Below are 12,262 nucleotides of genomic sequence, written 5' to 3'. Positions count from 1 at the left end.
AGGGATTGTCCCCCTCTGCTGGCACTGCTGGGACACTCCAGTGCTGGGGACAGTTCTGGGCTCCTCATGACCCGACAGAGCCTGAGGGCCTGGAGCGTGTCCAGGGCAGGGAACGGAGCTGGGAAAGGGCTGGAGCCCCAGGAGAGGCTGAGGGAGCTGGGAAGGGGCTGGAGCCCCAGGAGAGGCTGAGGGAGCTGGGAAGGGGCTGGAGCCCCAGGAGAGGCTGAGGGAGCTGGGAAGGGGCTGAGCCTGGAGCAAAGGAGGCTCAGGGGGGACCTTGTGGCTCTGCACAAGTCCCTGACAGGAGGAGGCAGCCGGGGGGGTCGGGCTCTGCTCCCAGGGAACAGGGACAGGAGGAGAGGGAACGGCCTCAGGCTGGGCCAGGGGAGGCTCAGGGTGGACAGCAGCAGGAATTTCTGCATGGAAAGGGTGGTCAGGCCTTGGAACAGCCCAGGGAGGTTTGGAGTGCCCATCCCTGGAGGTGTCCAAGGAAGGGCTGGAGGTGGCACTCAGGGCTCTGGGCTGGGGACAAGGTGGGCCTCGGGCACAGCTTGGGATTGATGGTCTGGGAGGGCTTTTCCAACCTCAGTGATTCTGTGAAATACTTTTTCTATGTATGCACACATTTGGTGTGAGATTTTTCCTCTTTTATTGTGTTCCTCCCCCCACCCCCCCCAAATTCTTCCTGGGCTTGGAGAGGAGGTGGGGCAGATTCAGATGAAAGAATTCTGTCTCCAGACCAGCTCTGATTGGCACAACTGCTCTTGCCCCCTGACCTGCTCATTTTTCCATTGATCTGCAAATAACAGGAAAGGCAAGATATGAATCTAAAAATGAACAAAACAAGATAAAAAGCTTCATCTTTGCTATTGTTGATTGAGATTTATAGGATCTTTTGCAACATGAATAAATGGTGCTGGGGAAATGTCTTTTGTCCTGCTCATTCAAAGAGGAGCAAATTACTTGATTGTTTGTTAAGGTCAAGTAAAAGCAACATCATTGGACTCATTAAAGGTTACAGAGCTCTCCCTGAAATTAGATCTGGGCTGTTACATCCCAACTCTCTCTGGTTGAGCTGAGCACTGGATGTACCAGAACATTCAAAGGGCTCCTCACACGTGACAGCCGTGTGAAGTTTGTCCCGTCCGAGCCCCAAATCCCATGTGGGTCCTGCTCTTGATGCCAGCACAGGGAGTTTGCAGGGATTGCATAGGAGCTCAGAGAGGTGTTTCCCAAAGTCTGTGGAATGGCACTGACGAGCACAAGCGTGTTGATAAATGTTCTGCCTCAGGAGTGAACCAGTCTGGCAAATTCTGAGCTGTTCCAGCTTTACAGGTCTGGTAGAGGAGGAGCCATGTTTCACTTGGGATTGCAGCTCTGCAAGACAGGAGTCTGCTCTGACGGATCAGAACTCTCCTGGGGTGCACCTCCCTTTTTTGTTACAAAATTGTTGTGTAAGTGGCATTGTCTAGTTTAGGTACATATCTTAGATAGTGGGATAGAAGGAGGAGCAAAAAGCCTTGAGAAACAGGTGTGGGAGTTTTTGCTGGTGCTCTTGTCTTGCCACCATGTGCCCTTGTCAAAAGCCCTTGTCTGGGTTCTTGAAGCCACATCCTTTAGGACACTTCCATTTCCAGCTGTTTGGTGTGGGATGTGTTTGGTTGCTGCCTCGAGAAGCTCCTGGGTCTGGAAAGGCGCTGGGGGAGGTCACGGGGATCTCAGAGTGTGTGGTGGTGGCAGGGTGAGGGGTGGGACTGCTCCACCTGCTATGAACAACTCGGTGTTGGTGAGAGCACCCAGTATCCTGTAGCCAGCTCATTCCCAATGGCATGGAAGCGTTCCTAGTGATATTTTTGATACTTCACGTTCAACTTGTGCTTGTGAGAAGCTCCTGCTGCCGTGTTCCGAGGGCTGGGCAGTGCAGGCTGTGGCAGCTGCCTGTGTGACACAGGAGTTGTGTCACTGGGCACTTGTGCTTAACATTAAAAGGCAGCTCTGTGTTCCAGGCAGTGCCACCGTGAGGGAGCCAATCCCTCTCTTCCCCCTCTCCTTCCTTATCAAGGAAACTCTGTAGCATCGTGTGCCGCAGAAGAAGGGGAAGAATTCCCTTTTGTGTACACTCGGATTTCTTCTGGCAGCTGGGAAGGTCTCACGGGATGTAGTAACGAAGGAAGAAGCTTCCAGGAACAGGGATCTGGCTTTACCGAAAGCGAGCAGTAGAAGCATCCTGATTATTAAAGATTTTTTTAATTGGAACATTCTACTCCCAAATCCTTCTGATGCAAACTGTGGGTGGGGAAGGCCTCACACGGAGGGATCCGCACCCTGGCAGCGGATGAGAGGGAGCCGGCGTGGCACGTGTGGGGCTGGGGCTGGCAGCAAGGGCCGGCGGGGCTGCGGGAGGGGCAGCTGGGACATTGTGTGGGCCAGATGTGCCCGAGTGGCTGTGGGAATGTTCGGGACGGCCCCATGGGGTACTCCTGGAATTCCTGTTCCACAGCGGCGCTTATGCAACTTCTCTGGAGCTATGGAGGAGAGCAATTCCTGCAGGGATCCAGGCTGAGCCCAGCAAGGTGCAGCTGGGGGTCTGGTGCTGAGTGTTTAACCTGGAATGGGGGAGTTTGGGTAAACACAGGGAGCAAACAGAACTCCCTGCTCCACGTGTTTGCCAGTCTGGCAGGGGTTTGTGGTGCGTTGGAGAAGACCCCTGGGGGGGCAGAGGCTGCCCATTCCTGGCTGCTACAGGGAGTTCCTCTGTCAGGGGGTTTTTTGCTCCTCGTTGAAGGTCTCTAGGTGTCCCAGCAAAATTTTGTGAAATAATCTGTCAGTGGATTTATGTTCCTTGGTGAAAGGCTCTTGATGCCCCGGTAGAATCTGCCAGGGAGGGTTTTCACATGCCCTGTGAGAAATTTGGGGAAAATTATAGGTGGTTTATCATTTCTTGGTGTGAAAGTCTCTGGCTGTCCTGGTAGAATTTTGGGAAATAATCCGGCAATGGGTTTTTGCTCCTTGGTGAAGGCTTCTAAATATCCTGGAAGACTCTTTCAGTGGATTTTAGGTCCTTGGCAAAGGGCTCTGGATGCCCTGGTAGAATTCTGGGAAATAACAGATTAGTGGGTTTTAGCTCCTTGGTGAAGACCTCTGAATGTCTTGGGAGAATTTTAGGAAATAATCCGTTGGTGATTTTTCTTTCTCCTTGGTAAGGATCTCTGGCTTTCCTGGTAGAATTTGGGGAAATAACCTGTCAGTGGTTTATTTGCTCTTTGGTGAAGGTCTCTAGCCTAGAGTCTTTTTTTCCTAGGTAGAATGTTAGGAAATGGAAGTACCAGAGTGGCCCGACCCTCTGTTCCAGAAAGGTCTGGAGCTTCCAGCATGTCCCAGGGGCCCCTGACTGGGGCTGCTGGTGCCGTTTCCAGCGCCGCTGCCTCAGCGCCGGCTGTGACTCTGTGCTAGCTTTTGGCAAAGGGGTCAATTTTCATTAAATATTCCGTGGGGAGAGCGGGACGAGGAGCCGGGACGAGGATCGGGACGTGGCACGGCGGGAGGCTGGCACGGGGGTGCCCGTGGGCCGGGATGCCGGGAGGGCGGAGCGGGAAGCCCGGCAGAAGGGGCCGAGCATCCCTCGCCGCCGGGCCGGTTGCCAAGGCGACGGCTGCGTGGCAACGGGCTGGCAGCGGGGACCGCCCGCCGCCGCCGCGGAGCCGCCGCGCAGAGCGGGCGCGCTGCCCTCCTCGCTGGATGCTGCGGCGGCCGCCCGGGAGCAGCCGCGCTCCGCCGGTGCCCGACCGCCGCCGCCGAGCCCGGGCCGCCCTTCCCGGGAGCAGCAGCGCTCGCTCTCCGCCGCCGGGGCCGGCGCGGAGCGGAGATGGTGCCGCTGGTGCGGAGCGCCGGGGGCTCCCACCAGTGGCTGGCGATCGTTTTCCTCGGCCTTTGCTGGTTCCTTCCTCCGGGGAGATTCGCTGCGCCGGGCGGAGACTTCCCGGGCTCTGCCGTGGACAATCTGGTGGTCAGGAAAGGGGACACGGCGGTGCTGAGGTAGGAGGCGACCGCGGGCGGGAGGGATGCGAGGACGGAGCATCGCCGCTGCTGCAGCAGCATCCCCGAGATGCCCGAGGCTCCGCCGGAGCCCCTGGCCCCTCTCGGGGATGCTGCGGCGGCGCTCGGCCCCAGGGCTGCCCGCGGGGTGCCCCGGCGATGCGGGAAGTTGTCCCCAGCGCCACCCGCTACCCGCATCCCTGGAGCTCCGGGCCGCTCGCCGGCCCTCGGGGTGGTTTTGTTCTGCGGTTTCCCCTTTTTAAACTCTATTTAAGAAGCCCTGGCTGTTGCTGGAAGTTCAGAAATGGGTTGTTGGAGTGACATGATGCAGTTTTGGCTTCCAGCAGCAGTTTGGGGGATCTGCAGAACGAGCGGCGTGGGGCTGTGGCAGGGAGAGGACGATTGCACCCTGCCAGGAGCATTAGCATCGGTATTATTTATTTTGATACATAATTCTGTATCTCTCAATTTTTGGAGTACTGGCTCCATGCCACGAGGAGATTTTCGTGCTTCCCGTGGCTCTGTTCCTGCCTCTCCTGATGGACCCTGTGCTCCCGTATCTCCTCATCTCTTGACTGGAGCAAAATTTATTTACCAGCAGTCAGACACCACAATCTACTTGAACCTTTCGTTCTGGTTTGTGTTCGGCAATCCTCTGCCTTGATTTGATTATTCCCCAGCCCCCACTCTAACTTTTTATCCATATGTTGTACTTTTGCCTTGATCCTACTGTAGTTCAAATCCCCCCATTTTCTCCTTCTCTGGAATACAGTTGCAGTTGGTTGAAGCTCCTGGCTGGTGAGAAACCTCTGATTTAATTAGCAGCACTTCTCAGCTGTGAAGTCTCTGGCTGTTATTATTTTTTGTTGGGCTGTCACGGAAATCTCCAGGTTACAATGCATTTTATCCATAAGCATTTTTAATGATCCAGCAGTGTGCTGTAAAATGCTGCATGAGGCATTTTCAGTAGGGATTTGCAAGTGCTTTTAGGCTGCTCCTGTTGTAGTAGCTCCTGAAAATACAGTAGATGTCTATGTAGGGCAGCTGACAAGTGGTTTTTATGTGTACCTCAATTATCCTCTGTATTTTGAGACGTGCTCAGGTCCTCGTGCTTTCTGTGGCACAAATGGAGAATCAAAGGAAATAATAATTTAGAAGTGGTTTATTTGTACTGTTTCAGGTTTACAGGTTGCAGAGAAAGTAACTTGGTGGGTTCACAGGCTGTTAAGACATACTCAGCCACTATTAAACGCTCTAAGTATCTAAATACGTTTAAAACCATGTTATTAAAAAATGGTGTGATTGCTCCCAAGGTTACCTCCTGGGGGGTTCAGCTGGAACACATCCGGGCTGCCAGGCCTCAGGCTGTGTTTGGAGCCCGGTGCTGGTGCAGCTGGGTGGGTTACATAAATGAAATGGGAGCTCTAGGCTGGAAGCATCACTCGGGTCTCACTGGGGAGGGCCAGTGTGTGTTTTTTAAAGAGAGGCTGCTACAGGAAACGCTGGCAGCGCTGCCGAGCCCCGGGATGAGCGATGGGATGCTGGAATGTTGTGTGCTGCAGCTGGGTCTCCTTCCTCGTGCCCTCTGATTAACTCCTTTCATTTCCCGTGCCCTCGGCAGGCTTGCTTTAAACCTGGGGTTATCCTGTTTTAAGCTGGTAACTCGAAAGGGGAGATGCAGGATCACAGGGGGAGAAAGAGAGAGAGCAGCAGCCTCAGGCTCTTCATCCCAGGTCTCACCCTGCCCATCATCTCTGCTCCTCTGAGGCTGTCCCTCGCTGGGTGCTTGTATTGTAAATATCTCCCAATGTACATTAAAATAATCGCTGTAGGTATTGGCAGTATTGGAAATTGGCTCTTATTTAAATACAAACTCCAGTGAGCTGGAAAAAGCCATTTGGGTGCTGAAAAAAGAGTTTGTTCCTCCCAGCTCTGGAGCCACATGAATCCAGCTCTTCCAGTGGCTGTGCCTCGCAGCACCCAGAGTTGGCTGCGCTCCGTCGTTCCAGCCGCTCATGGCCGGGTGGCCGTGGGCTCCTGGTGGCCGTGGGCTCCTGGTGGCTGTGGGCTCCCAGTGGCCGGCACACGTTGATTCCCCATCCCTGCTCTGGGCTCAGCTGCCCTCTGCCAGCCAGGGCTTGGGAATCCCCGGTCCGTGGGTGCGGAGGCAGCGCCGTGCCGAGAGCGGCCGGCTCCGGGTGTAGCCGTGGCTGTGGGCGAGGGACGGCTCTGCCGCGGCTGCGAGGAGCCCAGGGCGATTTATGGGCTGGGGGCTGAGCCAGCCCGAGCCAGGGCCTGCGGTGCCCTCGCTGGGGCGCACACCCCGAGTGGGGCTCTGGCTGCAGCTGGTCACATCAGCCCGTGCCCTGAGGGGATTAACGGGGCTGCCCCGTGGAAGGACAAACTTTTCCTCACGCGTCCTCGTTTGTGCTGGAATACCAGGGGAGAAAGCACAGAGTGCCTCTCGATGAGTCCGGGGCCACGGTGGATGAGCCGGGCCCTGGCCTCAGCTCCCACATCAAGGTTTTGTTGTCTTGCCTGAGGATCAGGAATAAAGGCTCCTTGGAATGCTGAGGACTTCCAGGAAAAGCCTCTGTGTGCTGGCATAAAGTAAAATAAGTAGTCCAGCTCCCCCATTTTAAATAGTTAATTCATATATCAGTGTAATTAACCAATTTTGGATCAAACACACAGCATTTTCCTAGTGCTGCAGCAGCAACACTGTGAGGACCATTCCCTCCCTGGCACCCTGGAGCATCACTCCCTGTGTGCTGCTCTTGCTCAGCCAGACCCCCACCCCTCACCCTCATGTCCCCCTGAGGGGTGGGTGTCCTCCCCAGGCCCAAGGTGGGGCTGGATGGTGCTTTGCTGGTGCCCAGGTGGCACAGGGGTGCTGGGATTCTCCCGTGGCCTCCCAGGCCAGCACTCCCCGACACTGGCAGAGTCACAGTGCCCATGTGTCCCTTCCCGAGGGACTGATGGAAGAGAAAGTTTGCCAAGGATGTCACTGGGCACCTGTTTTGGTACAGGATGGGGATTTTAAAGAAAATCCCTCCTTAGCCGGGGAGTTCTGTCTGTGATGAGTTATTTCTGCAGCCTCAGTAATTAAAGCCTGGTCCCTTTTGTTTGGTTTCAAAGGGATCCCCACAGTCCCAGCACTTTGTGTTTGTTGAAGTTATAAGGAATTCTGTCAGTAACGCAGTTGTTTTGCACGGCAGAACAATTTTGGGAAGCTGCTAATTTTCAGCAGCAGAATTCCATCCAGCAGCCTTTCTATATTCTTCCCAGGCAGCCGGTTAAGATTTCATGAGAACACACGAGGAAAGAGAGAGCAAGTCCTAAAACCATGATTTTATTAAAGGGATAAATTGCTGCATTGTAGACTGGTAGCAATTCAGGAGCCAGGCTGTATTTCCAGAACCAGGCTTCTCCCGTGACCCTTTACAAGATCCCCTGTTCGGAGAGGGATCACCCTGTGTTTCAGCAAATCCATCTCGCTGACAGCACGAGCAGCAATTTCGGGAGAGGAGTGTTTCAGGAGAGGTGACAAATGCAGAGCCCTTGGCAGGGAGCCGGCAGGGGCAGCCCCTGTCACCACCTCCCGTGTCACCTCCCGTGTCACCTCCCGTGTCACCTCCTGTGTCACCTCCCTCCCTGCCCCGGGAGCCGGGCTGGATACTCAGAGCAAACAGAGGCTGCCTCCTCCTGGGAGGGGGCTGCTCCCCCCTTCCCGGGGATGTGGGGGGGACAGGGGAGAGCTCACCTCAGGATGGCAGCAGGAGGCATTTCTGCTGCTGTTGGAAAAGAAGAATTCCCCTTTTCCCACGGCGCTGGAGCTGCTGCGGGCACGGCCGATGTGTGCATGGGGCTCTCTTGGCTTTACCTGACCCGGGGGACAGGGATGTGTCAGCAGTGCCTGCCGACCCCGCCTGCAATTTGGAACCCAAATCCCCCTGGAGATCGGAATGTGCGAAGCTGAAGATGATCAAAAGGGTTTTTCTAGCAAGTAAGGGTTTTTATCGTGTGTTTTGTTTTCCTCAAAGCTCACGGATAATGAAAACAAGCCTAAGTGAGAGTACCTTTATCGTACCTTTACGTTGTGTCAGCGCAGCAAATTGGGCTTTAGAAGTTGTCATGGTTTTTAAAAAAGCAGAAGATCTTTTTACCAGCAGATGATTATAGAGGAGTTTAGGGAATGTGTGCTCTGCAGTCTGCAAAATACTGTGGGTTCTTCACTGCAAAGGGTTAGACCTTGAGCTGGGCTCCCTGGGACCGGTTCCCGAAGGCTGGCAGTAAGGAGCAGGGGGAGCTGTCCAGCAGATACCGGTGTCCAGCTGTGGTCACAGAGAGGGTGGGTTCTTGTTGAACCCGGCTTGAGAATCCAGGGGTCAGTTCTGGGCCAGCAGGTCAGTGAAATGCAGCCATGGGTGTTTGACCACAGTGGTCCCTTTGGCCATCTGGGGTGAGTGTTGTCTGAGGCTGGGGCAGCCAGTGGTCTCCTGAGAGGGGTGATTGTAGGAAAATGCCTTTTTTTGGTCATAGATCAGGAGGTTTGGGGCTTTTTGGTTTGTTTGCTGAGTTGGAAATCCTTTATGTGCAGCTTGGCTGCTTCCATGCACCTTGGAGTGTTCCAGGTCCGTGTTGTGGGCAGTGGCACTGTCCCCTGCTGTGGACACCTGGGGCTGGCACCAAGCACCTGGATGAGCCCCAGGTGAGGCTGGACGGGCCATGCCTGCAGCCCAGCACTGCCCAGGGCTGTTTTCCTGCTGTGCAAAGGTTTGGGCACACGGGAAGTGGCTGCTCTGAAACTCTGCCTTTTTTGGTGCCTGCTCTTCGAGTTTCTCACCTTCTTCTCTTCCTAAGTTCTTCTGCTTGTGGGAGAAGTTCCCACTGGAGGAATGGGAGGAGCAGCTCTCGGTGTCCTCATGGCTCTTGGTGTCTGGGACCACCGCTGCCCCAAACATGGGGAGTGTGACCTTGTGGCCCCCACCCTGTGTCCCCCCAGAGGGGCCATGCAGGGAGTGTGACCCTGTGTCCCCCAGGGGGAGGGACCGTGTGCCCTGGCCGTGGGGCCGGGGGCAGTGCCAGGACAGGCTGCTCTGTACGTTCTGACTCAGGGCTCCGTGTGGCTCCCTCCAGCTCCCGGGGATCACAGCTCTCCCTGCCTATTGAACGCGACTTTCCCAGCTGGGAGTTGTCTCCTTCACTCCTGCAGGAGCACAGGGGATTCTCCTTGTTCTCTGCAGTGGCTCTGCTCCAGGGAATGTTGGTGGTTCAGGGGGAAGAAGCCCACCTGCCATCGGTTTTGTAAAGCAGGGCCCTTTAGGGGTCCCGGCTGTGGGGCTGACACCAGGGGCAGCTTCATAGCTGAGAGTCTTTGCCTAGGGAGTGATGGTGTCCTGGAAAACTGGTGACACATCTGTCAAATATCCATCCATTGTCATTGGTGTTACTGAGAACTGAGCATTTGGAAAGGAAGTTCTGCAGCAGGAAGAGCAGGTGGATAAGGAGCTTATGCAGCAATTGGAATTTTGGGATACTCTGTGCATCCCAGCATTGCAGTGCCCCCAGTGCATGCCCGGTGCTGGGTGCAGCTGTGAACGTGGGCAGTTGTGTCTGTGGAGAGCGTAATAAATAGAAAAGTTCCCTTCTTTCCTTTATGATTTCAAAAGGTTCCTTTCTTGACTTCCATACTCTTGATATTCTGGTGCAGTTTGGGGTCATAAATCCTTCAGCTCCATGGAGCTTCATTCCTGAAGTGTGACCATGGGACGTGCAGGTTCCTGTGCACACCCCCAGTGAATGAAGTTGTTGTTTGCATAAGAATTTCCCGTTCCCAATCCCTGCCAGTTATTAAACAAGCACATTATGGCACTTGCCTCTTGTCTGTGCGGCAATAATAAATAAATTCAGCGTAAATTAAAATAATTTATCATTTTAAATAATGGTGAATGTTTCAGCTGTTCTGCAGAGGAACTAACAAAACAAGGAGTCAGTAAGAGATGAAAACCGGGATTTGTTCCAAAGGGCTGGTTTTTTGAGGAGAAAACAGAGACTTAATGACTTTCTTCTTGTCTCCATGTGCAAGAGCTGAGTGCAGCTGATGTCCCAGGGAAAGGATCTCAGGGGTCCAGGGGACTGGTCCCATGGGCCCAGCAGCCCCACGGTGTTGGACAAAGGTGCTGGAATTAGGCTGCTTCTTCTCTGGCTCATCCGGAGAGCTCTTGGTAGCCAAGAGGTAGCCCAGTGGGCTCTTCTAGGGAGCTGAAACCCTGGCTCAAACAGGAGCAGGGCATGGAGCTGGCCGGGCACTGCCGAGGGCTGGCTGTCCCACAGCCAAACGGGAATGGGGCACTGCCGAGGGCTGGCTGTCCCACAGCCAAACGGGAATGAGCTGGTTCATGATCATCAGAGAAGTGGAATGGGGGATGTGTGGCTGAGCTCAGTCTCTTCTCCTGTTCCCTGTGGCTGCTGCTGCCCACTGGAAATGCTCAGCTTGACACAGGAGCTCCCCCATAACCTTCACCTCCAGTAAATTGTGGTGTCACTTGGTTTCAAAATCGAGCTGTAAATGCAGGATGACACTCTGGTGAGTGGCACGTTGGGATAAAGCTGGTGACACAGTTCAGAACGAGCTGCACCTTATCTCTGATGCCATCTGCCATCGGATCAGAGTCTCCGTACCCAAATCCTGGTGGTCAGAGGCTGCTGTGGCTGATGGGGATGGGAGAGCAGGGAAGGGGCAGGGCTGTGCTCCGAGCAGTGACAAAGGGAGCTGGGAGCTGCCTGTTGGAGCCCCAGTCCTTGTCTCAGCCCTTCCCAGTGGAGGACTGGGATGGTCAAGGCCTCCTGAGTTTCTGCTTTTCCAGCCCTGGGCTTGCTAACCCTGAGTCTCCCCTGACAGACCTCGTGTCCATGGAGCATCTCCTGGGTCTGTGACACTGACCCAGCCTGGCTGGGTGTCCTTCCTCTGGTGCTGAGCTGGGCTCACAGCTGCTCACGTGGGGTTCCAGAAAGGTGTAGGTGAGGCAGAGAGTGAAGCCTGCAGGGATGGGCTGTACTGGGCTCAGCAAGGTGATGGCTGATGCTCAGAGTTCTTCCCAACCCAAATGATTCTGTGATTCTAAGATACGGAAATTCTCATTTTCTCCAGACTGGCTGAATAAATGTCAAGGTTTTCTTCCTTCCATCAGGGAAGAGGAGAAGAACTCCCATGCCGTGACCCACGGGATCATGGAGGAGAGCAGCAGAGGTTCAGCTGCCCTCAGCAAGGGTGAAGGAGTGGGTGGTTTTCCATGCAGCCTTTCTGCTGCTTCCAGGACACTGGAGATGGCAAAGTCCATCTGTTCTGCACCGAGGGGCTGGGATCCCCTTGGCTGGGGGCGTGCAGGAGAGCCCTGGCTCCTGCCAGGGGAGCTGGGGCTGCCTCTGGCACCCCTGCTTGGTGTGGGACTGCTGCTTTGGTGCTGACTTTAACCAAAGACAGGCACTGAGGTGATACAGCTTTCAAAGAGTTTTCTGGTTCCTGGACTCCTTTTTTTTTTTTTTTTTTTTTCCCAATTCTGGAAGTTGTCTTGAATTGTCTTCCTGTCAGTCCCTCAATTCTTGCTTGTGTAGGCATTTCCTAAGGACTTTTGGGTTTCTTGATTATAAGTGAAGCAAATTTCAAGAGTAGATCTGTTCTAGCAGATTTTTAAATTTATAAGATGCTTTTAGCTTAATTATGACTGAAATTGAGAAGAGCCCTGAAGGAGGCTGAGCAGCGTGAACACACTGCCATGAATTCCAGGTGAGGTCCTGGATGTGGAATGTTCAGAGGAGTTGAATGCAGTTCTTAGTAAAATCCCAAAACACTTTGACAGTGCAGTGGCTGTGATGAGGTTCCAAGGGTGGAGAGGAGAATGGATGTCTTGGCAAGAACAAGCAGATAAATAAAAGCCCAGCCTTCTGCCTAAACCCAGCCATTTCAGTTCTCTCTGTCTGACCATGGTGACAGAGCAGGTTTTAATGGGGGGTTGGATCAGATGAACTCAATTATTTAAAACAACAAGCACAACTGGACATCAAGGTTTTCGAGAGGACTGAGAGATTAAATTGGTGTATTTTGGGATCTGTGGAGTAGGAAGTATTGAGCTGCTTGTTTACTTTGACAGGTATGAAAGATACAGGAATTTTCCAGGTATTCTGTTGCTTAGAGATTAAAATCCTATCTAACAACTAAAACATT

The 12,262-nt window shown here is 53.9% G+C and overlaps 1 protein-coding gene across 2 annotated transcripts in view; it reads left to right on the top strand.

Annotated features, from left to right (window-relative positions):
* The first annotated feature begins 3,865 nt into the window (after window positions 1–3,865).
* The window catches only part of NEGR1 (neuronal growth regulator 1), a 188,665-nt gene continuing 180,268 nt past the window's right edge, over window positions 3,866–12,262 (top strand). For both annotated transcript variants that reach the window (XM_069022701.1, XM_069022700.1), the window contains exon 1: window positions 3,866–4,035. In XM_069022701.1, coding sequence (XP_068878802.1) covers window positions 3,866–4,035 — 170 coding nt within the window. The remainder of the gene's footprint in view (window positions 4,036–12,262) is intronic.

The sequence above is a fragment of the Aphelocoma coerulescens genome, chromosome 8 (genome assembly GCF_041296385.1).
Source record: "Aphelocoma coerulescens isolate FSJ_1873_10779 chromosome 8, UR_Acoe_1.0, whole genome shotgun sequence".
In the NCBI taxonomy this organism is placed as follows: Eukaryota; Metazoa; Chordata; class Aves; order Passeriformes; family Corvidae; genus Aphelocoma; species Aphelocoma coerulescens.
This window is presented reverse-complemented; position numbering and strand designations above follow the sequence as displayed.